This window comes from Natrix helvetica (assembly GCF_964273705.1).
Source record: "Natrix helvetica genome assembly, chromosome: 2".
In the NCBI taxonomy this organism is placed as follows: Eukaryota; Metazoa; Chordata; class Lepidosauria; order Squamata; family Natricidae; genus Natrix; species Natrix helvetica.
Genome location: NC_138552.1, coordinates 237,643,830 through 237,668,359, shown reverse-complemented (window position 1 = coordinate 237,668,359; position 24,530 = coordinate 237,643,830). Strand labels below are relative to the sequence as shown.

The window sequence follows — 24,530 nt, the reverse complement described above, 5'->3', positions numbered from 1 at the left end:
GCAAGACATAAGCTTTGATATCCCATACCAGTTTATAAATTCTAAGCCTTAAGGTTCCTGCACCAATATATGCAGAGTCTTACCAACATTAGGGTACATCTGGTGGGGAAAGGGGTTGAGGGTAGTGTTACATTCTTTCTGTGGTCACCTCTTCTTGTTTCTAGGTTAGTGATTTTCATGTGGGAACCCATGGCTTGTAGGTGCCTGAGTGTCAGACATGAGCAGCCAGAACCATAAGTGTAGAATTCAAAATAGCTACTTTATTGATCTCTGCCTATAATACAGGAATTTTCTCAGACTGGCAGTTTCGCCTGGGGAAGACCAGATGAGGCTCAAAGACATTGGAGGTGGGGAGGGGAGTCAGACATTGTTCTCTTGTGTTTACACAGCGAGTCTAGGCTAATTCCCCACTTGAGCCCTCCTCCCAATTGGGATAGTTGCCCTCCAACAATGAGGGGGTTTACTGCCAAAGCACTTCCCATTGCATGTGCATGCAGAGATAACTGTGAAAAGCCTCTTTGGGATGTTACAATAGAAAATCTTGCCAAAGCTTTTTTCACCTTTTGAACTCTTGGCTTCAGCCAGGTTGATGCCTGCCAGGGTTTCTGCCTGAATTCCCATCTGAGTTTCATGCCTCAATTACAGCTTTACAGATGAACAGTTCGTTATCAGCAACCTGCACAGGAGTTGTGACTATAATCCGCAAAGACAGTCTGCCTCCAGCCTTCACTTTCCTGGAAAGCTGTCATGTACAACTGGTTGGCTTTTCTGTAACAGTGCCTGCCCTCTGGATCACCATACCACCCGAAAATAGGTTAATCATGATCCCAATGGCCTTTGAGAAAGACCTGGCTATTTTACCAGAATTGGGGATTGTGAAGTTACTTAAGCCCTGTAGGTTGGTTGCTGATTTCCTGCTGGCTACAGTATGCTACTTTCTTTATCTTTAGTTTTTATTCTTATTTTACTGGCTGTACTTAAAAAAAAAAGTTAGCCAACAGAGTCATGCTTGTGAGATGGCCATGACTGAAATCAACCAATCACATAAAAATAGTGAATGGATTGTCTTTTGAATATGATCTACTGATAACCTACAGAGTTCATTAAGGGCTGAGATAAAAATAAACATAAACCGACAAACAGTACATTTAAAAACATTTTTCTCTTAACCTCTGGAGGTCTCTGGAAGCTGCATGCAAGGCTTTTTTTTTGGGGGGGGGTCGCCTGCAGTTCTGAGTGTTCAGTAGACCCCCATTACTTTAAGGTCTCATGAGATCCAAGCCATCAACATAGATACACACTTTTTAGTTTTTGTTTCTTAAAATCTGTCATGGTTGAATTTCTCTGCATCACAGTAGACAATGTGAAGGTGACCTATTGCCACATTATAGTGGGCCTTTCCTTTGCCAATAAAGCTATCCTAGCCACCACTATTCCACTGTCCATGTGTTTCCACCCAGATCTGTTCTATATTGTTTTTCAGAAAGAAAGGGCACAAACAAAAAAGGGCACTTCCATTTAGTCTAGTTCGCTAACAATGACCAAAAGACAATGCCCTCCCACATTCTCTCACAACCAGTTGCTGAGCTAATTCTAGCTTCATTTTTTTTAAAGATTAAGCCTGTCCTGAACTGGCTTCAGGATCCTAGGATCAGCTATCATGCTCACTTTGTTTCAATTTGCAAACTTGTCTTGAGAATTTGCAAAGAAGCCTGCATTTTGGCTGAAATGAAAGTTTATTTTAGCTTCGCCTGACTGTGCAAACATGACATGGACCCAAAAGAACTGTTCTTGCCCTTAAACAACCCTCCCCAATAATTCTCTCCTTGCTGAAAAGAAAGATGTATGGTTCACTGTTAACAAAGGGAGAATGAAATTGATTAGTGGCGAAGAACAGCCAGCCTGTTGTGATTGACTAAAACAAGCCTAACAAGGAAATTGTGGCGAAGTAACTGGTAACACCCCTAATCCCATCCACATTTCTCTGCTTGCTAACAAGAGACAAAGGCTATTTCCAGTGTCCTTGCTCCCTCTAAAAAGCACTGTTTCTTAATAATAAAACAACTCAGTTTTCCCTATATGGCCCCAAGATCCTGAGAGCAAATTAGAGCCTTGGAATTCTGCTCCCGCCCCCTCCAATACACATCTCCTTTAATATAAAAGATTTTCCTTTGTGTTGTTTTCTTCTCTTCTCCTTTTCCTTTGTAAGGTGGAGTACAATGATCTTTGTTTTCAGTAGAATGGCATCTTCCTTCCTTCTTTCATACCATGGTAACTGTTTTCAATACTTTCATGCTTGCTTAATTCAATATATATTGAGGCATTTCTTCACTATACCCTATATGTTTAGTGTTAGATCGGGTAATGGAAAGGCACACTCAGGCTAAAGGCAACAACAGCTCTTTATTGTAACAGAACAAGTATGTACAATCCAGTGAAGGTTGAGTCTGACAGCAGCCCTTTTATAGGGAGCTGTCAGAGCCTTCAACCAATGAGATTAAACCTCTGTTCCCACCGGAACAGAGGACCTTGGTGGAAACCACTATAACTGAAGATAGTATCTAACACCCCTCCCCTCTTAGATGGAGTAATCCTGCTGGTTACATAGCCAAAGATTTCATCCTGACAATTTCAGGATGTCCTACATGTAAAGCCTCTAATACTGCAAGGCACAGTTTGGGTGGAACAACAATCCCGTCCCCCCACAGCAAACAGCCATTAACAACAGACAATTTGTCACGCTTACAATGGTACATTTTGAATTCAGACCCAACAGGCCCCTTGGGCCACCCCCTCCACACCCAGTTCAACATTTGTTTGATGGTGGAGTCTTTTGCAGACTGGTGGGCAATGTCACTAGATGAGACAGGACCAGTCTCCAAGCAGTCAATGAGAAGGACTGGCATCTCAGGGGTAGGGTCAGCAAGAAGTTCTGGCAGCGGGCAACGGCTCAAAGCGTCAGCGTGCCCCAAAGTGGAGCCTGTTCGGTGGATGAGACGGTAGGAGTAGGCAGCAAGGAAGATGATCCATCTGGTCATCCACGGTGATAACGACACAGGAGTGGGTCGGTCCCCAGCCAGTAATCCCAGTAGCGGTTTGTGGTCTGTAATGAGTTCGAAATCACGGCCGTATAGGTACTCATGGAACCTTTTTACTCCGGCCACTACAGCCAAAGCCTCACGGTCCAGCTGGCTGTAGTTCCGCTGGGCCAGTGAACAAAGTCCTTGAGTAAAAGGCTATGGGAGCCTCAATTCCATTGGGCATGCAGTGGCTGAGGACGGGTCCAATGCCAAATGGGGAAGCGTCGCAGGTCAGCAGCAGTGGCAGGGTCTGGCTGTACTGCACCAGGAACGTATCCGCTGACAGAAGTCTTTTTACCGTGGCAAATGCGGCAGCCTCAGCTCTGCCCCAGGACCACTTTGCGTTGTTCTCCAGGAGACGGTGTAAGGGCTCAGCAACGGTGGCTTTCTGTTTAAGAAAGATGCTGTAAAAATTAAGGAGCCCGAGGAACACCTGAAGCTCAGTTTGATTGCAAGGTGTAGGGGTGTCCTGGATTGCTTTAATTTTTTTCGAGGTTGGGTGAATCCCAGAGCTGTTGATTAGGTACCCTAAGAATTCAACCCTTGGCATTAATTTGGCATTTTTCTTTTTTGAGAGGGAGGCCCTTGTCCCGAATTCTGGTCAAAACAGTTTGCAAATGTTTGAAAAGTTGTGCCTCATTTGCAGCCGATACAAGATGTCGTCAAAATAGGGGACAACTCCTGGAATCCCTTGCAAAAGCCGTTCCATGTCACTTTGGAACAGTCCAGGGGCTATACTAATTCCAAATTGCAGGCGGTGACATTTGAATGCACCCCTGTACATCACAATGGTTTGGGCTTCCGCTGTAGCACCACCTACAGGCACCACAGCTGTACATTTCCACCCCAAACCACCCCAACGAGGCCGTCGAAATGTTGTCCCGGTGTTTGGAAGCCGTGCGGGTCTGGATGGGGGACAACAGACTTAAACTCAACCCTTCCAAGACTGAGTGGCTGTGGCTACCGGCGCCCCTATTTAACCAGTTGACGCCATCACTGGCCATAGGGGGCAAATTATTGCCCCCCGTGGAACGGGCGCGCAATTTGGGCATCCTCCTTGATGCCCGGCTGTCGATGGAAGACCATCTGACAGCCGTGGCGAGGGGGGCGTTCCACCAGGTTCGCCTGGTGTGTCAATTGCACCCCCTATTGGATCGGGACGCCCTACGCACAGTCACTCATGCACTGGTGACATCTCGCCTGGACTACTGCAATGCTCTCTACATGGGGCTCCCCTTGAGATGCACCCGAAGACTGCAGCTAGTTCAGAATGCGGCCGCGCGGGTTATCATGGGAGGATCAAGATACTCCCACATAACACCATTCCTGCGCGAGCTGCACTGGCTGCCTGTGGTTTTTCGGGTGCGTTTCAAGGTGTTGGTTACTATCTTCAAAGCGCTCCATGGCATGGGACCTAGTTACCTGCGGGACCGCATCTCACCTCATACATCCCTACGACCTATCCGCTCTCACAGGGAGAGACTCCTCCAGGTGCCATCCGCCAAGCAGTGCCAGCGGGTGACGCCTAGGAGTAGAGCCTTCTCTGTGATGGGCCCAACACTCTGGAATGACCTCCCTCCCGATATTAGAATTACCAATGACCTCCGCTCCTTCCGACAGAAGCTCAAGACTCACCTGTTCCGACTAGCTGGCTTAGCTGATTGACAGTTCCATCTTCCACCTCCTGGCAAACATTTTATTGGGGAATTTTTAAGGGTATTTTAATATTTGTATTTTAACTAAGAATTGTACAGTATATTTTTTACCTCCTCTGTCTACATCCACGTCTATGTCTATGTTTATGTCTATGTCTATGTTCATGTCTATGTATTTGTATATGGTTTTAACATGACTGTACACCGCCCCGAGTCCTGCCTAGGAAAGGGTGTGGTCTAGAAATAAAAGTTATTATTATTATTATTATTATTATTATTATTATTATTATTATTATTATTATTATTAATTGTCGGTATGCCATGTCCAATTTAGCTAACACTTTGCCGGGGCCTAAAGAATGTAATAAATGTACAATGGGTACAGGGTAAGCGCTTTGTTGTAACACTTTATTGATTGTGCATTGTAGTTCGCACAGATGTGGACAGACCCATCAGATTTACAGGGGTCGCTATAGGGGGTCTCCCAGCATGCATGATCAACCGGCTTTAGGATTCCCTGGCCTACGAGCTTGTCAATTTCCAGATCAATTTTTGGGCGGAGAGCAAAAGGTACTCTCCTGGGTTTTAGCCTTATTGGGGCTATGTTGGGGTCCAATTAAAAGAGATTGGAATCCCCACATACTTACCAGACTGGTGCCAAAGACGTCCTCAAACTCCTTAAAAATTGCTTCAGCGCTCTCGTCTTTCAAGGCATTGATACCGGTCTCTTCTAGGCCAGGGCTTCGAACCAGTCAAGCCCCAGGAGGCTCTGCAGGTCGCCACTGACCACCATCACTGGGAGCTGGCCACTGTATTTCTTGAATTGCACTCAGAAGGTGCCCTGGCCCACGATGGGGACTCGGTTCCCCTGATAATCACAAAGGCGGATGTCAGGGGCACATAGAAGCTGTGTCTTCAGGCTAGGGATAGCCCGCTTGAGTGTGGACCATGGCATGATGGTCAGTGATGACCCCATGTCAATTTCCATCTTGCATGAAGAGCTCTCGATGAGGACTGTGACCTTCAGCTTTTTTGGCCACCTAGTGAGGACTTGGCCGATTGAGGTGTGGTAGGTGACTCTGGTGTTGCCCTCTGAGTGCTGTGGTGGTTTCTGCCATGTCCCTTGGTTGGCTCAGCTTCTTGGCTGCCAGGTCGTCGTGGGGTGCTTGCTTCTGCAAACTTTGGCAATGTTCCCCTTTCGCTCACAGCGCTGGCATATAGTGTCATGGAAACAACAAGCTGATCGGGCATGGTCTCCTCCGCAGCTAGCCTAAGGCAGGAATCGTGGTTCGAATTTGCACGCTGACTTGGTGCGGCTACTGCGCATGCAGCAGCTGTCATCTTCTTCGCCTTCTGAGCTCTCGGTCTCTCAGCCTCGCGATGTACGCGTGTGTGCTTTCACACGTCTTGTGGAGTGCTTTGGCGCTGCAGGGTTTCTGTTGACTTGACGGCCGATTCTGATGCCCTGGCTTCATCCAAGGCAATTTGTAGAGTGATGTTAGATTTGGCGAGTAACCTCCTCTGTAAATTAATGTCCTGCACACCACATACAATGCAGTTAAAAATAAGCTTGTCAAGGTCTCGGAACTTGCAGTACACTGCAGCCTTTCGTAGCGCCACAACGTACTCATTGATTGATTCGCCTTCCTTTTGGTTGCGAATATTAAATTCGTGCCGGCGCACGTGCTTAGATGGCTTGGGAGCTTAGTGAGTCCTTAGCTGGAGCACGGACCAAGTGACCAATTGTAGTGGCGTCGACTCTGACAGGTCTTTGGCAGTTTCGAATACTTCCCATCCACAGTAACCGAGGAACATGTTCTTATTGCGGCCTTCAGAAAGGTCCGTGAGATAATTGGCTTTGAGGAAGCAGTCGAACCTCAGCATATATGAGTCCCAGTGCTCGGTGACTGGTCATACGGAGTTGGTGGGGCATGCATGGCCATTTTGTGTTCTGAGGGCGTTTTCATTTTGCCGCTCAAAAATGGCTGCTCGAAGCCGTGCTGAGCTCTGGGCTGGATTTACTTGCTGGATTGCTATGCTCTTTTTGGTTCACCTACCACTGCTTCCAATCCTACCTTCGTCGCCAGTGTTAGATTGTGTAATGGAAAGGCACACTCAGGCTAAAGGCAACAACAGCTCTTTATTGTAACAGAACAAGTATGTACAATCCAGCGAAGGTTGAGTCTGACAGCAGCCCTTCTATAGGGAGCTGTCAGACCCTTCAATCAATGAGGTTAAACCTCTGTTCCCACCGGAACAGAGGACCTCGGTGGAAACCACTATAACTGAAGCTAGTATCTAGTTATGGAGTACTAGCAGAACATTTTACTATCACAGATTGGGCTTCCCTTGAACCAAGTTCTCTTTCACTTTGGTGCAATTACCAAGCATTAAGATATTCTTTCCTCTCCCCAAAAGCTGTTTTGTTCACTTAGTGAGTTTTATCCCACTCATTTTCATCACCACTTTTTCTTATATCACAATTTGACAGTTTCAGACATTCATGCACCTCGCTTACATAAGAGTCATGTTTTTATTGCACACATTGTGTGCATGACTCATCTTGATAAGTGCTTAGCAGAGGAATGATATGACCATATGCATGCATCGACGTACAGTATATCTGGGTCTTCTAAAGCACATTCTTCTTTGTAAAAGAGTAGATTTGGCTGAAGATACCAGCATTTTTTTTCAGATGAGAGCATGTGTGATTTCAGAAGAACATCACAAAACAACAGTGTATCATTGAGAGGGAAACTGGTTCAGCATATGCATGGAGAAGTGTGTTCATATGCTTTGCTACTTTTATTTAGAGGACTGATGCATCTACCATTACCAATTTGTTTCAAGCAAATAACTTTTCCTGAAAATGTAATTATGAGGCCCACGGCATTTTTTTTTAATAAAAAGGAATCAATCTTTGTAATGCCACAGTAATGAATTACTAGATGGCAATATTCTATTTCCAACTGAAAGGTGTTTTTTTTTTTAAAGAAAAAATATTCCTATTTTGAGGAGAGATGTTGCAGGTAGCACATTAAGTTATATTGCTTTATATGAATTAGCCGAAATGAGAAGTATCTTTGAGTTCTCCCTGATAATTATAAACTGGGTGGGTGGAAGGGAGATTCTGCACTAAATCATGAACAATATGCTAGTGTTATGTTGTAACATTTAATTTTCAAACAGTATTCAATATTTTGAAGTAGAATAAATTAGTCCTATGGCCTTAGTCTCTTGAAAAGGTCAATAGAATTTCCCAAATTATGTGAGAGTTAAATTAATGTTATGCGGTGCCATGTGAGAAGTTAATAATACATCCAAATAGATGAAGAAGCTAGGCAGTTAAAGTCCAGAGTGACCATTAAAAAAATCAATGCCACCTTTCAAAACCAGAACATATTGATCATGCGATTAATGCTATATATTTGATTATTCTCAGTATTGCTACAGGCATGTTCAGTTGCAGGGGTCCTTTCATATGTTCAGCAGCACATCAGGATTAGGCAGTGAGGACAAAACGAGGAAAAATATGAAATGATTGATTCATTTTTCTGAAAAAGCAGTAAGCAAAAGCATATGTAGCTGACTTTGCAAGGTAGGTTATCAGTTAAGTGTCAGATAAGATTCAGTTATGAAGGTTTGTCAAAATGTCTGTAGGCTGCCATTGTGGCTCCTAAAACACTGAGATTGTGTCACTGAAATACGTTGGATTTTTTGCCAAATTTCAGCAGGTGGAAAGGATTACTTTATATAGTTAATTATTCTCTAAATAAAAAATAAGGAAAGGGAGGAAAAATTAAAAACTTGGCTCTTCCCTACAGTGATATCTTGACTGCCTTCTATAGTCTTTGCCATTTGCCATCTATGATCAATCATAGAATTGGATGAGAAGAGTTAATACTCTAAAAAACAGAAATAAAACTCAAAATTAGCCCCCAAAATCAGCTGGGTGACTACGGTCCAGTCACTCTCAGCCCAACCCACCTCACAAGGTGGTTGTTGTAGGGCAGGGGTGTCCAAACTTGGAAACTTTTAAGACTTGTGGCTGGGGAATTCTGGCAGTTGCAGTTCACAAGTCTTAAACGTTCCCAAGTTTGGACACCCCTGTTGTAGGGACAATAAGGGGGAGGTAGGTGTGTTGGATATTTCACTGCAGTTACAGTTATTTGTAAAAATAATAAAGGTGAGATACAAATTAAATAAATAAAAATTATCTTGCTTGGATAGTGTAAAGGGCAATGGAATATTATTGAAACAAATGTAACATTCTTCAGTCAAGAAAAAAAAATGAAAAGGAAAAATATACTTTAAACCAGGTGTATTCAACCCATGGCCTTCAGGCATGCTGTGGTCCCACAAGATAATTAAAAAAAATATTTCAAAAAGGGAGTTGTTATTACTTATATGCATTAATTATATATGTTATAGGCAGCCGAAAACAATTCCTCTTTCCACTTTGCAGCCCGGGCAAGCCTTTTGACTGCTTTGAAGAATTCCCAATGTGAAAAGGATATTTAAAATTTAGTTCACAAGATGAATGTGGGTCAGCAGGATAATGCAGGGCTTCAAAATACTTATGAATACTTATGAAGTTGCTTATAAAGAAAGTTGAGGCAACTGGGTATGTTTAGCTTTGGAAAGAGAAGAGGAAGCTGATAGCAATTTTCAAGTATTTTAAGAATGTTTAAGAATTGTTCCTGTCCACATCTAAGATTCCAGATTAATGTTAGAAAAAGCAGTATGAATAGAAGCAAAACCAACCCTATGAACTTTCCTTCATTTACTTCCTTTAACTAGTGGATTGAAGTGGACTTTCCTTTATCCCAGTGTATTGTGTTTTTTTCAATGATTATTCAACAACCATTTGTCAAGAGTTTTTTTAATTTGAATCTGTGCACTAAAGAGGACTTTAATTGTCCCTTCCAGCTCTAAAAACTTGCTGTGGAAAGTTAAATGGAAATAAGGTTACCCATCAGATTGATGTCTTGTTCTTGTTAAATCAGTTGTGAGATTATATGTCAGAAACATGAGGTTGTTTGAATAACTCTAAAATTGGGAATTGGTTTGCAGAAACGTAGAGTGTACCAAAACTGTGTTGTACTTTATTCGTCAAAATCAACATTCTGGTATTTTAAAACTTGCCCCCTTTGTGCACTTTGTGCACTTATAGAGAAATAACCATCTTGAAACAGATCCCTAAGAAAGTGAGAGAGAAAAGAAAAAAACTACTTGCAATTAGCGAAGAAGTTATACCAGAAAGGGATCTGGTTTCGATGGTTGATGCCTGAGGGTATGCTAATATTCTGGGAGGACACAAGAGTTAGAATTAATACAACCATAGAGGCCCAGGCCTTTATGGAAAAAAATAAAGAATTCCTAGATAAATCTGATGATCCTACACCAGATTTACAGGACACGGGAGGGGCCGGAGCTCTGCTGGCAGGGGGAGAAGGGGCAATACCAAGAAAACTCAGATCACAAAAATGAGTAAGAAAATCTGCTTGACATAAATTGATTGAAAATATTTGAAGACAAAAGTTTATATGCTGACAAAATATTATTATGTAGTATTAAACTAATCTATGTATAAATGAAAACTATGAGTACGGGGGGGGGGGGGGGACACTTCCTACATATTGCAACTGCCAAAATTTGTAACCTATTCCACTACCCCTTTTCCTTGATATTTTTTCTAAAAATCAATAAAACTTTGTTTAAAAAAAAATCACCATTCTGGATTGAATTTTGATTCATGGAGCAGGCCATGTTTCATGTGTATATGGTCTAGATCAGTGTTTCTTAAACTATGGTTCCAAGACACCTGAGAATCCCAAGACACACTTACAGGGGAATCCCAAGACCCACTTATACATTTATGTCCATAAATCAAAATTATTTCCTTGCCTATGTTGAAAAACAATATAGTATTAAAATCGTATCAGGCAATCATGAGAGACAGTAACAGCAACAAATACATGCATTTTAAAATGTATTGTGGTAAATATTGAAAATTATAATCCATGCAAATAATATAGGTCCTCTATAATTTTTAAAAGTGGTAAGAAGTTTGGGAAAAACAGGTTTTAGAAATGTTGATCTAGATATAGTCAACTTTTCATTTTTGTATTTATTTGGAAAAATGGATATTATAGGAACATATGTTCAATGGCCCAATTTGCTATCTTTGCCACCTGCTTGTGGTGAATCTGAAACTGTCTACCAAGTTTCATCTTTCATTTAACACATGACAATCATAAGGTTTCTTTTTCTTCATTTTTATCTCACTTTCTTTGGCCTAATTTTCTCTTTCTGTCACTGCATCTGATTCTGATTGGATGCGATGGCACACTGCTATGTATGATACGAGGAATTTGTGTTATAAATAAAACAATCTTCCACAATCACAACTAATAGCAACAAGGGCAAATGACACGAAAGAGTGTGAAGGCAAATAATTAAGGAAAGGTGACAGACAGCATTAATATCAGGCAGATGCTTTCATTGGTGAATATTATTCATTGTGGGAATATATTCAGGCAGCTATTTCTAAATGGTTATAAAGGAAGAGGAGGATGAGAAAAAGCATTTTTGTAAATTAATTGGAGGAAAAGTCTGCATAGAAGAGTGGGAAGAAGACTGTGTATTCATTCTACATAATTTCCAATCCCTACCGCCAATCTGTCAGAAGAGGAGAAGCAACTAAGGAATTTCTGGGCTGTCAGCAGCAATGGGTGGTGCAATAATGCAACCACATCACACACATAGATATAATGACATGGGTTTTCCCCCCTGGAATTATGGGAAGTTTTTTTCTTTGCTTTTTAGGGCTGTATTATCTCTGTTTTCAGATTTCCACAACAGTTTTGGAGCATTTATCTTTCCAAAAGGATGGGAAAAATTATTCCTCTGATTTCTAGCAATTAGAAGAGAGCTACTTTGGAAGAAAAGACCATGTTCAGTGGTAGTAATTTCTGATATCTTCAGTTTGAACAAAAAGAAGCAATTGGAGTGAAAGGCGTCTCAGCCTGAAACCCTGGTTAATTGTTCTAGTTACAGGAAGCAAAATTGGGTGAATATTTTTAGTTAATAATTCATTCTCAAATAGTTCAGAGTGGCTTACAAAATGTATGTGTGACTGTGCCCCTGCATGTCTGCTATTAAAAATCTGTATACTATTAAAACTCTTGTGTCTGTAACCTTTAACTGGGCAAAATGGTGCCTCATAGGGCAACACCTTTCCTATCAAGGTTCCTCAAATGAACTAAGTTAGAGAATGTTGGGACCCATTTATCCTGTGGGAATGAAAGTTTGGAAATTTCTTGCCATTTCAGTGCTGCTGCACAAGGCAATTAGGGAAGTTGTAAACTTGTAGGTAGAAAGTCAACTGGGACCACAAGATCCCAACTAATGGCAGGAATGTGGCAATTGGCTTTGGGGTAACAAAATATATCCAGAAAGCTGACTCAATGGGGCATGGATCATCTAGTAATAGAAAAGGCTCAAATTATGTTATAAGATAGTGTTACAGATTTAATTAAGCTGCCATTGCTTAATTAAGCATCAAAGTTCAAGCCTTCCTGGAGATTTTCTACATCACCTCCATCGCTTTAGACAGCTTCCCAGCCAATTTCTCAAAGGAATAGAATAGAATAGAATCAAATAGAATTATTTATTGGCCAAATGTGATTGGACACAGGAGATTAGGAGCAAAATGCTGTTTGGTGTGCAAAGTCAAAATCTGGAAGTGTTTAAAGTGCAAAGCAGAAGGCTGTCAACTAAACATGTTTTGTACACCATTAAAGGCTCACGCTTGCTTAGATGTTATCTTCATGCTATTGAAATTACCTTTCCTGAAATGGGTGTTTTATACATTTAAGTAAGTAAGTACATACATAAGGACATTTAATAGAAGAAAGCCTTGAACGGGAGCCAACATTAGAATTCAAGTATTTTTGGAAGGAAATGGTAAAATAAAAAACTACTCATAACTGCTTGCAATAAACTGTCACCATTGCAACACATATTTGATTCTAAGTGCTTATGGCATCTGTCTACCTATGAAAAGTGATCAAGCCAGAATAATATAAGAATAAAAATGCAATCTATTTTTATTATTATTATGAGGAATTGAAGCTTGTTGTCTCTGCTTGGGAAAAGCAGCTGCAGCCAGGGAGAAATGCTTCCCACCCAAGTTCCTCAAAGCTCAGTAAAGCTCCTCTTGTTTCACAAAGGACTGTAAAAGTTTACAGCCTGAGAAACCTGAGAGATAGGCCCATGCATGCATTCATTTACTTATAAGCATCCATACTTGTGTTCCAGCTGCCTGCTAAATTAGCCACACCTTGGCATTTCCAAGGACATTCTGATGTCCAGAAGCAACCGTACCCTATCCAGTTCCTTAGCTTACAGAAACAAATGCTAATATGGAGTGTGTGGGGGAGGGGGATGTTGTAGGAGAAAAGGAGATAGCAAACAGCTTAAAAGTGAGAAAACAGAAGATAGCAATAGCATTTGGACTTATATATTGCTTTACAGTGCTTTGCAGCCCTCTCTAAGCATTTTACAGAGTCAGCATATTGCCCCCATCAATCTAGGTCCTCATTTTACCCACCTCAGAAGGATGGAAGGATGAGTCAGCCTTGAGATTTGAACTGCTAAATTGGAGTCAGCCGGCAGAAAGCAGAAGTAGCCTGTAGTATTGCACTCTAACCACTGCACCACCGAGGCTCTTAACATGACATCTAAAGACTGACAGATGAATATCAGTCAACTGCCAAGACTACAAGCAACAATGATCAGCATTTCTTGGTGGGATTTCTGCCTGGAGCTTGGCTTGAGAGCTCAGTTGGAGTGCTCAGAAGCAGCTCTGATTAAGAGAAGAGCTTTGATCCTGACCTGGAGCTTGGCAGCAACTAGAAGAGAACAAACACACTGAAAGCATTTTATCCCAATAGTGCAAGAACTTTTGGGAAAAGGCAAAGATTGTATGCTGCTTTATGGACCTTGAGAATATAAACTGAGTATTAAAAGACTGCGTATAGAGGGCTGAATATTAAAGACATACTTACATGGCAACTTCACCTTGGAAAGCCTAGAATTGACCCAAAGCAATAGCCTGTTGTTGGGGAAGGTGTGTGCTGCAGTAAAGCATTGTGTACAGCTTTGTTATGCTGTGTTGTGTCCAGTCCTTAGAAAGCATAGAACCCTCACATTTATGAAAAGATAGTTATTTTTAACAGGGCAACTTAATAGTCTGATAAGTATTCAAAAACATACATGTCCTCCTTTTGGTTGCTTTCTTGTTGACCCATTGGCACTTAATGGCACCCATTATGTATGTATGCATGCATATATTTGAATTCCAATTTGATGTTCCAAATTGATTGATCTGCTTAGTGATTTGATGAGATCCTCCTTTTATTGGGCCATAAGCATGAAGGGCTGTTTGGGAAGGATCTCTAGTAGGAGAGAGAGGAATAGATCTGAAGACAATCTCAGAATTCTGCTCACCTGGAACCTTCCCTTCCCACTCTTCCCCTCCCTTTGCCCACCTCTTCCCTTCCCTCCTCCCCCTCCCTTGCCTTCCACCACTAACTGCCCTGTGAGAAGAATCCATAAATGGAAAGAGAGGGAGGGAGGCACAGATTATCCTAAAAACATCATTTGAACTTTTCCACACCTAAGAATCTCTGCAAAAAGGGTAAAGAATAAAAGTGAAATCTATCCCATAAACTTCCTCAGTAGGAATCTGCCTTCCCCTTCCTCTCACCCTGTGCTATGGCTGTTGTATTTTAGTTTTAAATAATAATCATTTTATTTTATTTTTGCAATGTTTATGTTGACTGTAATCTGCTTCAGGAAAATTGTTATCCTAAAAAGCAAGATGGAAATCATTGTGATAAGTAAACAAACGGTTCCAAAATATGTATAATTTTCCATGAAATGACTGAACAAAATCTCTACACTTTCTCAACAACAAACAGTAAATGTAGGGTTTGCAAAAAGTAATTATCACAGGAGATGATGTCTTGCTGTCTAAAAAGTCATTAAAAGCATTTTGACATGTTTTCCTTGCTTTTTATGAATGCTTCTGCTCTTCGTGTTACCATCCCATTCTTGAAACGTGATCTTTAACTCCCAGAATTCCAAGAGAGCACCGCTACTGGTATTCAATTGGTACAAGATTGAGTGTTGGGATTTGTTATTTAATTGGGTGCCCAATAAACTCATTCAATAAACTTCTTTCACATGGAAGGATCCTGAATCTATTTACTGACGCTGTCAGAAAATATCTCAAAGTGGTCAATTAGCGCATAAATTCTGACTGCTGATCACATGAGAGCAGAAAAAGACTCAAATATACTAAAAATATTCCCACATCACTACAGTAACATATGCATTAATTGAACTATGACTCTGGTCATTTTTCTAATTTTTAACTCATAAAATAATGAATTGATTTCTTCTGAGAGGAATCCCTTTTTTAATAACTCACACGTTTTTTGCCATGTGGTATCATTTGGGATGATGCACAGCCTTTCTGTGAGAACAACAAAAGGCTGCCTCTCATTTGTTTCCACCAAAATGATGTTCTGTTGATTCTGATCTAGTAGCCTTCCTTCTTCTCAGTTAAGTTTTACTACAGCTAGAATGGGCTAGCTGTAGTAGAAACTGTTTTTCCTTTCAAAATAGCAAGAATTAGGGTCACAAACAATATTTAATGACTAAGTATGCTGCAATGTTTGTGGTAAAATAAAGAGCAGTAAACTTGAAAGAACATGTGGAAGAAAATTGACCCTAAAACAGAACCAACATATTATAAATCTTCTATTACTTTTAATTCTTAACTGTATTCTACAAAGACCTCTCTCTTTTTGCCACTTTTGCTACCTTCTTAGTTGTTGTCATTGCATCTGATGATATAATGATATTTTCCCCAGGTATATATATATATTAGTTTTGGTGCTTGGAAATGGAATAGGTCTTCCATATAGCCAATGAGCAAAACAAAGACACATAAATCATTTCCAATGGGCACATTTATTGTGTAAAAAAGATAATGGCTTCCTGAAACTTAACCTGCTTTCTTTGTTATTATCAGGATCCAACCCATGTGGTGAGTCCAGTTATTGATATCATCAATTTGGACACCTTTGCCTATGTGGCAGCTTCTTCAGATCTAAGAGGAGGTGAGTTTGTAATGAACCATAGATCCATGATAGTTTTGACAAGAGTATGAACAGAATGCATAATAAATGCTGAGTGGTATGGAATTAATGGAACCATTCTGATAAGTATTGTTCACAATATGTTAACTCAGTCCACAGCTTGGATTGTCTAATAGGTTTTCCCCAATCCTCATAAAAAATAAATAAAACCATATAGTTTCTCAGATCATTCACATAATAGGAAGTTAAACCTATCAACTAGAGAATAAAGTCTGGTGTTATGCCAATGCCAAAATAATATTTTTAAACATTGTACTTGCTCTGAGTTTTGTAGCTACAGGTTCTTGGTTTAGTAAAATAAACAAAGATTTATGAAAGATTTCCAGAATTGTTTTTACTTTAAAAAAAGAAAGAGCAAACCAGCTCCATATACTAAGATATTAATTCTTTTAATTGACCAGTAGATTTTAGTCAAGATTTTCTTTTGGCTTTTAATTTTTCTTAGCAAACCTTTGATGATTTATAAGATCAATGTCATTGCTAATTCAAGTTCTCTTTAATGCTCATCATCACATCTGTGTTGTTATAAATATTTCTTGAAGTAGACAACCCTGATTATCCTCAACTGAGACAAAGGAGAAATATAAAATGGTCTTATTGTTTTTTAAAAAATATATATCTCAAATAGGTTTAATAGAAAGTGAAGAAATATAAGGTACAAAAACATTGAAAAAATATGAAAAATTGCTAAAACAATCAAAATACAGAAAAGAGGAATCTGCATATGCCACTTATTAATAAAATGTTTAACAGTTTTTTGATCACATTAGGAGGGATGGATAGATCAATTGATGGATCACTGATGGCTAGATAGATTGACATACATACAGACAGATATGAAAATTATCTAACATTACAAAATATAAAATCTTGTTACAAAATGAACACATTGGTCATTTTTAATTAGAAATTGCCTTTTAAAAATGGGTAAGTCGTACACAATTTGAATCCCATCTTCAATATCAGAATATTATTACTTTTTCAATTTCTCAAAACAACATTGTTGGCATCCCAAGTCCACTACAGCTGTAACAAGGCATTCAGGAATTTAAACTCACTTGGTGAGATCAATAAACAAATCAATAGTCAAATTGATTCCCACAATTTTGGAACCCCCCAAAAAGAAAGACCACAAAAAGAAAACACCACTGATTATCACCTACAACTGACAGCTCAAGGCGCTCAATACTTTATTGATAACTCACAACACAAACTGGACAATGCATTGGAAGGCACTGATTGGCAAACCCATATTTGCATTCACACCACCATCCAACTGAAAGCAGCTTCTTGCAATCAATCAGAAACAACCGGAATCTCATGCTAACTTATCCCATCGCAAATATGGATGTTTGCTTTACATCCCTGGCCCAACAATTTTATCACGCAAGAAGCCTACAGATGGTGTTCCTCTAACATGATATATGCCATCATCTGCCAGCAATGCTCCTCTGTCTTCCATGTGGTTCAGAATTTGCACAGAAGTATTAACAGACACAAGTTTGACATAAGGACTCCAAATATCAAGAAAGTCAACACAGCATTTTAATTTAATTTAATTTATTCTATTCAACTCTAGACTTATTCTTGGTAGTGTAAATAAAACCAACAGGATAAAAAAAAGCATTCTGTTCAGTTGTGCCTGGTTTTTGGAGACTATCTGGACAAGTCCTTGCAATTTTCTTGGCAAGACTTTTCAGCAGTGGTTTGCAATTGTCATTGCCAATTTTCTAGGTGAAAAAACCTAGTAGCTTATGGTCATCCAATTGCCTCTGTAGGACTTGAACTCTTGGTCTCCTAGTTCTAGCCTGATGCTTAAATCCAGGGGTCCCCAATCCCAGGGCCATGGAACCGCACAGCTGGAGCTGATCAGTGGGCAAGTGAGCAAAACTGAAACCATCCGACCCTCTGGTCTCTGGAAAAATTGTGTTCCATGAAACTGGTCCTTGGTGCCAAAAAATTGGGGGCTGCTGCCTTAACCACTATATCAAATTAGCCCTCATAAAAGTAGATTACAATAATTATGAAAAAAAAATAAACAAACAGAGCTGGTGGCAAATCTGGCTAATCACCCCCACCCCGAATCCGACAACTCTTCAACCACCCTAACTCAAGGAGAACAGCCAGGACTTTAAGGCTTTCCACAATGCCAGCAAGTTGAGAGTAATAAAAACATTAGGGAATCTCACTACAGAGGGCAGCTCCGCTATAGAGATGAACCACTTCTGGGGTCCCACATAGATGACTTTAATGATTTTGGCACACTAACTCTTTCAGATCATATCACGTGGAACATAGGCACTCTATAAAATAACCAGTCATAGCCAGCACCTTGAATCACACCTGGAAATTTACCAGTAAACAGAACTCTCCTCCCAAACCAGTGGTGTCATATGGGCCTACCAAGAATGTCCATCACTGCTCATATTCATTGACCACAACTGCTACATCCTATAAAGCTGTGTTTTGAAGATGCAGATGAAGCTGTGGAACAGGAGCTGTGAGTTCAGGAATATTCTAAGATTAAACACTATTCTTAAATGGGAACACTATTCTTAAAAGTGGACCCTATCCAAGGTTGAAGATGGAATATCTTCAGTTCTAGGTGGTAGGTCAAGTCAGAAGATGGTTCTTTTAGGAAAGGCACTGAGACAGAAACTTATCAACTTCACTCAGCCAGCCTCCCAGGACACTCCATCACAGACCTTTAATTAGCTATTTTGGAACAGTTAGTGGAAAGACTGATGTTGTGGGCCAGCAGGAACTGTTGGAGCTGCAACCAGACTCCGAAAGTGAGGGCCTTATGAGTCAGCTCTGGAAGATGTGGAGAACCGTGGACAGGGTTCCAACTCCGAGCAGGGATCAGAGAGGCTGGTTAGCCACCAGGAGGCGCCTGAGGCATGAAGCAGCAGTGAAAGCCAAAGGGAGTGTGCTTCTGAAGTCATGCCTTGGAGCAGTGGGGAGGAGACAAGGGAGGTGGTTCTGGATGCCCGGCAACAAAGGGCTAATAGACGTAAAGAACAGCTATGCAGTTACAGGAGATAATTGAACTCAAGTGGTTGTAATTAGGCTTCTCTCAAGACTGTATTTAAGGATGGACTTTCCACAAGCTGTTTACAGAAATCAACATATTTACAAGAGCTGGAGAAGCTATTGGGTCTTGTCCTTTTGGCATGCTGGATTGCTGTCAAGGTCTAGTCTGTGCTGGATTGCTGCCAAGGTCTAGTCTGTGTGTTAATAAATCATCATGCAGTATCTTTGTCTTGGAGTGCTTTGGTGTATGAAGAGGGTGGGGGTCAGAACAGACTACTAAATATCAAAATAACATTATAACAAACACAATGTTTTTTAATGCATTACAAATTGTTAATTGATGACACACTTGTAATCTCTGCACATGTGACCTTCATCTGCATACTTGTCATGTAAGTTTAATAGATTTGTTACTCTGAAAAGTTGCTACCAAACTCCTGGTTGTAATCATTATAACCCAAATAATGACATTGCTTGAAAGTTCATGATTGCAACTGGTTGACATCTGTTTCTCAGTCTCTTTCTGTGCATTTCATATTTAGGATTTGACTGGAGTCTTCATTTTAAATGGGAACAACTTTCCTCAGAGCAAAAAGCCAAGCGAACAGATCCGACAGAGCCCATCAAGTAAGTGACTAGACTCAAAATATGAAACTCAAAGCAACCACAAGGTTTTTTTGAAGTGGGAAAGGGTCAATTGCATACGTAAGAGAGTGCCAGCTGATTGTTAACCCTAAGCATGCTAAGCTATTGGAAATCTTTTCTGAAACTTCAGTTGAAGGAAGCCGAAATGCACATATTTAGCCATTGTTTCATGAGAACATTTTCGATTACCAATACTTTTACTAATTAGAAGCAAAAGAAGCATACAAAACACGATGGGATACATGCAGTTTCTTTTAGATGCACCATAAAAAATTAGCAGAGCTGACAGCATTATTTCAGCCTTTGGTGAATGGTGAGTATGGCAGCTTACCTTGACACCTCACCCTCCGGTTCCTCTTTGTTCAATAGGTAAAGTTCTCAATTAGGTAAGTTCAAGCTTTTTCATATCTCCAGGCACCTCTTCAGACATTCAGCCCATTTGTGCAGGGATATTGGATTCAGAACTCAAGTGCCCTTGATCCCCTTTTAGCTCTCGTGGATTCAATGCAAACTCTTTTTAGTCCTTTGTGGATGTGAAAATGGATAACAGCCCAGCCATCTAATTGCATCATGGAAATCTCCCATCACGGCAAGCTTTCAGAACTGGGAAATTTTATTCTCCTCCACAAAAACTCCTAAAATTCCAAATTTAGTACAAATAAAATTGAGGCATAGCATCTCTGCATGCAAGCAGCAATCTTCGCAGAAAGGACTAACAAGAACTTTTTTCCCCAAGACTTGCTCTTTCAATCATCAAGAGTGCAAGAAAGCATATTTAGGATCCCCCCCCCCCCGTCTAACAGTAAGAGCAGTTGGACAGTGGAACCAATTATTCAGCAATAATTGGTGGTCAGTGGTGAGAGTCAACAGCTACAGGCTAGACAGCCATCTATTGGGGAGGGTTTAAATTAGATTCTGTACTGAACAGGGATTTGGATTTGGGCTCTGTGCCCCTTTCCAACTCTATAATTCTTGGTGCTTCAGGCAGACTGATGCCTTCCCAACAAGATTTAACTCTTCATTGACCACAGAATAAAAACTTCTCTTCTCCTTTTTGCCGACCATGATTCTAGTAGCTGGAGTGATAGAATATCTTCTCCCATTTTACAGTATCCTCTTAATTGAAAATTAATCAGGGCAAAAATACAGACATTATTTTCCTTATGGATGACTTTACTGTGACTTTTAACCAGTAGAGTTTTCTTCCTTATACACATTTAACAACCCCATGTTCAACAACATGTGAACAAAGATACAACTGCACTCAGCAAGTGTCATTGATGACTGGTGCTCAGTCCCAGCACCTTCACAGTTATAGGTTCATGATCTGAGTGCTTGTAATCAATTTGCACCTATGATGGTTGCAATGTCTCTCAGTCATGTGATTGCCATTTATGACCTTCCCTACCAGCTTCCCACAAAGTCAGTGGGGAAGCTGGTAGGGAAGGTGACAAGTCACTCTGGTAAGTTGTTCACACTCTCCCTCACCTGGCAACAACCCTAGTTATACTCATGGTGCACCTTGCCAGTCATCTGCACTCCCTTCCCCACCCAGCTGCAGCCATGTTCAGCTGCAGTCATGCCGCACTGTGCCTTGTAGGCTGCCCACATGCCATCATGACCCTCCTCTGTCTAGCAACAGCCACCCTTGGCCCTGCTACACTTATGCCTTTGTGAAGACCTGCTCATCCACCCCACCCAGAAGCAGCCACTTGCCCTCTTTCTTTCTTTCTTTCTTTCTTTCTTTCTTTCTTTCTTTCTTTCTTTCTTCCTTCCTTCCTTCCTTCCTTCCTTCCTTCCTTCCTTCCTTTCTTTCTTTCTCCATCTCTCACAAAGTGACTGGGCAGTGAACAAATTACTATAAAAACAATTTTAAAAACAAACATACAAAAATATTATAAAAGGTTAAGAGAGAGCATCCGTTTATAAATAATTGAGCCATCTAATCAAATCAACATTCCTATGCAATCCCCTGGCCTTTGGACACAACCAAGACTTAAGGGAATTTCAGAAGGCTGGGAGAGATAGGGTTTGCTTCACCTTAAAGGGGAATGATGTTTCACAGGGTTGATGCCATGGCTCATCTCCTGGCTCCTGTCAAATATAACTCCGTTATAGATGCAATCAGCAACGTATTTCTTCTGCAAAGTGATCCCTCAAATAGTCCAGCCTGAAGACATGAAGGGCTTTAAAGATCAAAAGCAGCACCCTGAATTGGACCGGGAAGCAAACTGGTAAGAAATGCAGCCTGTGAAGCAAAGATGCAACATGTGCTTCTTTAGGGGTACACAGCTGCTGCATTATACACCCGCTGAAGCTTCTGGATAGTCTTCAAGAGCAGCATTCCACATCACTGTAGTCCATCAGGGAGGTGACTACAGCACAAGTGATCGTGACCAGACTCTCCCAATCCAGGAAGGAGTGCAATTGATGCACAACACTAAATTATGCAATGGCCCTTCTAACCAAATCTACGCCTACACTTCAAACAGGGGTCACAAATCCAGGAGGAACCCCGAGTTACGTACTTGGTCTGTTCCAGACAGTGCAACCCAATCCAATATCAAAGATGGCATAGCCCCAGAATTGACAGGCCCCCAAACCCAGAACTACTCAGTCTTGCCAAGGTTCAGTTGTTTCTCTCCAGTCTCCCACTGTCTCCATAAACTAGGGTAAGACATCAACAGCATACCTTAATTTGCCAGGGTAGAGATATATAATTGGATATCATCAGTGTACTGATGATACTAACCATATGGTAATGTATAAGCTCACCCAATATTTGTATACATGCACACACACATCCAAACGCACACAGAGAGAAAAAATGGCATGTCTGAACTTTTTCCATTAATCACAGTTTATGCTGAAAAGTCCATTTGAGACGGCAAGCCAGGAGACTGAAGTAAGTATGTACCCTACGAAGTGGCTGGTGTGGCAGGCATAGAGCACAATTTACTGTGCATCTCATCTTACTTAGTACTCCTTTTCTTACCTTTGTTCTCAGCTAATCTAGAGGAAAGGGGGGGGGGACAAATAACTCTATTTTGAAATCCAAATTGAGCCAATTACAAAGGCCTTCCATAAAAGCCCTGCCTTTGTCCTTCTGAATAATGATTCCCTCATTTAACGTGAGGTTTCTACCAGGATAGGTACAGAGCCCCTATGAAATAATGTCTTGTAAATAGCCCCCAAGGGCTAAATGCATTTTTAGCTTCTAAACCTATAATCAGGGCTACAAACATCAGGCTAGTAGGGGTTGTGCTGATAAATGCATTAGCCACACATTGCACGCTGGGGAAAAGTTATGACAGGAAAACACCAAAAGTTTTTGAATCATTACTTGGACCCATCAATATTTGTATGCAGGTGGAATCTCTTTTTGGTTCACTGACTGCATTTAGTCAGGGCTAATTTTTTTAGGAAGCAAGCATCCATCATGAAATAAACTAAAGTAATGCTTAGGTGAGATAGGCACTATCTTCTCACCTACCTCTTAAAAATTCACTTTTGTGGACATCTGAAAATTCACGTAAACTCCAGTTACATTCATACAAAAACAATTCCATATCTTCATAAACAAATTAGGGAAACTCATCAAATTCCTGCAAGCTGGCAGGAGTAGCCAACATGCAGAAGATAGGCTCAAGATCTAGAAAGATCTTGACAGATCTCACTGGGCCCTATCTTATAAAATGAAATTCAACATAGAGAAAAGCAAGGTTTTACACTAACTGCGAGAGTGATGTTGGAATTCTAGAGCTGGGGTACCCAACTTGTGGGCTACAGACAATTGGCCACCAGGCCACAGGATTTGCTGGCTGGTCCACATGCATGTAGCTGCATGTGCACGTGCAAAGCATCACTCACACAAATGCAGCCATGAGCATCGTGGGAACTCGTGGCTCCACTTGCATGGGTGCTGGAAGCCACACTCATGTAGGCACTTGTGGCCCATTTGCATGAGTGTCGCCACACGTCACAGGTGTTCGTGGTTCCACTCATATGAGCATCATTGCGAGCATTTATGGCCTCACTTGTGTCAGCGCTTCAGCCACACTCATGCAAGCAACAGATGTTTGCACATCTGCTCTCATGCATGAATGCACCTTCCCCTTCCATAAAACCATCCCTTATTTGCCCCCTGTAGGACAATCATTTAAATGTGAGCCAGCAGTATGCTGCAGCCACCAAAGAACCAATGCAATCCTAGGCTGCATTAACAGAGGGACAGAATGAAGATCACATTAAGTGTTAGCATCACTTTATAATGCCTTGGTAAGGCCGCACTTGGAATATTGCATCCAGTTTTGGTCACCACAACATAAAAGAGATGTTGAGATTCTGGAAAGAGCAACAAAGATGATTAGGGAGCTGAAACGTATGAAGAAGGAATTGCAGGAATAGAGTATGTCTAGTCTACTGGAGAGAAGGACTAGGAGTGACCTGACAGATGTTCCAATATCAAAGGAGCTGTTTCGAAAAAGAAGGGGAGTCAACCTATTTTCCAAAGCAACAGAAGATAAGACAAGAAGCAGTGAATGAAAACTAATCAAGGACAGAAGCAATCTAGAACTAAGTAGAAATTTCTTGAATGTGAAAACAATTAATCAGTGGAACACCTTGCCTTCAGAGGTTGTGATTGCTCCATCACTGGAGGTTTTTAAGAAGAGATTGGACAACAATTTGTCTGATATAGAGTCTCCTGAATGAGGCTGTACTAGAAGACCTCCAAGGTTCTTCCAACTCTGTTGTCCTGTTTGTTCTGTTATGACCCTTTCTTTTGCACATGACAGGAAACCATTTAGACATGTGTTCTGGCTGGGTTGAAATCTTATGCTAAATTGATATATGTTTAATCTCAATTTATTGAAATAAGTCAGTGA

General features: G+C 40.9%; 1 protein-coding gene across 1 annotated transcript in view; it reads left to right on the top strand.

The window, feature by feature from the left end:
- The window catches only part of GALNT14 (polypeptide N-acetylgalactosaminyltransferase 14), a 316,785-nt gene that overhangs the window by 251,567 nt on the left and 40,688 nt on the right, over window positions 1-24,530 (top strand). Inside the window, exons 7-8 of the mRNA XM_081945250.1 lie at window positions 15,840-15,927; window positions 19,542-19,626. Coding sequence (XP_081801376.1) covers window positions 15,840-15,927; window positions 19,542-19,626 — 173 coding nt within the window. The remainder of the gene's footprint in view (window positions 1-15,839; window positions 15,928-19,541; window positions 19,627-24,530) is intronic.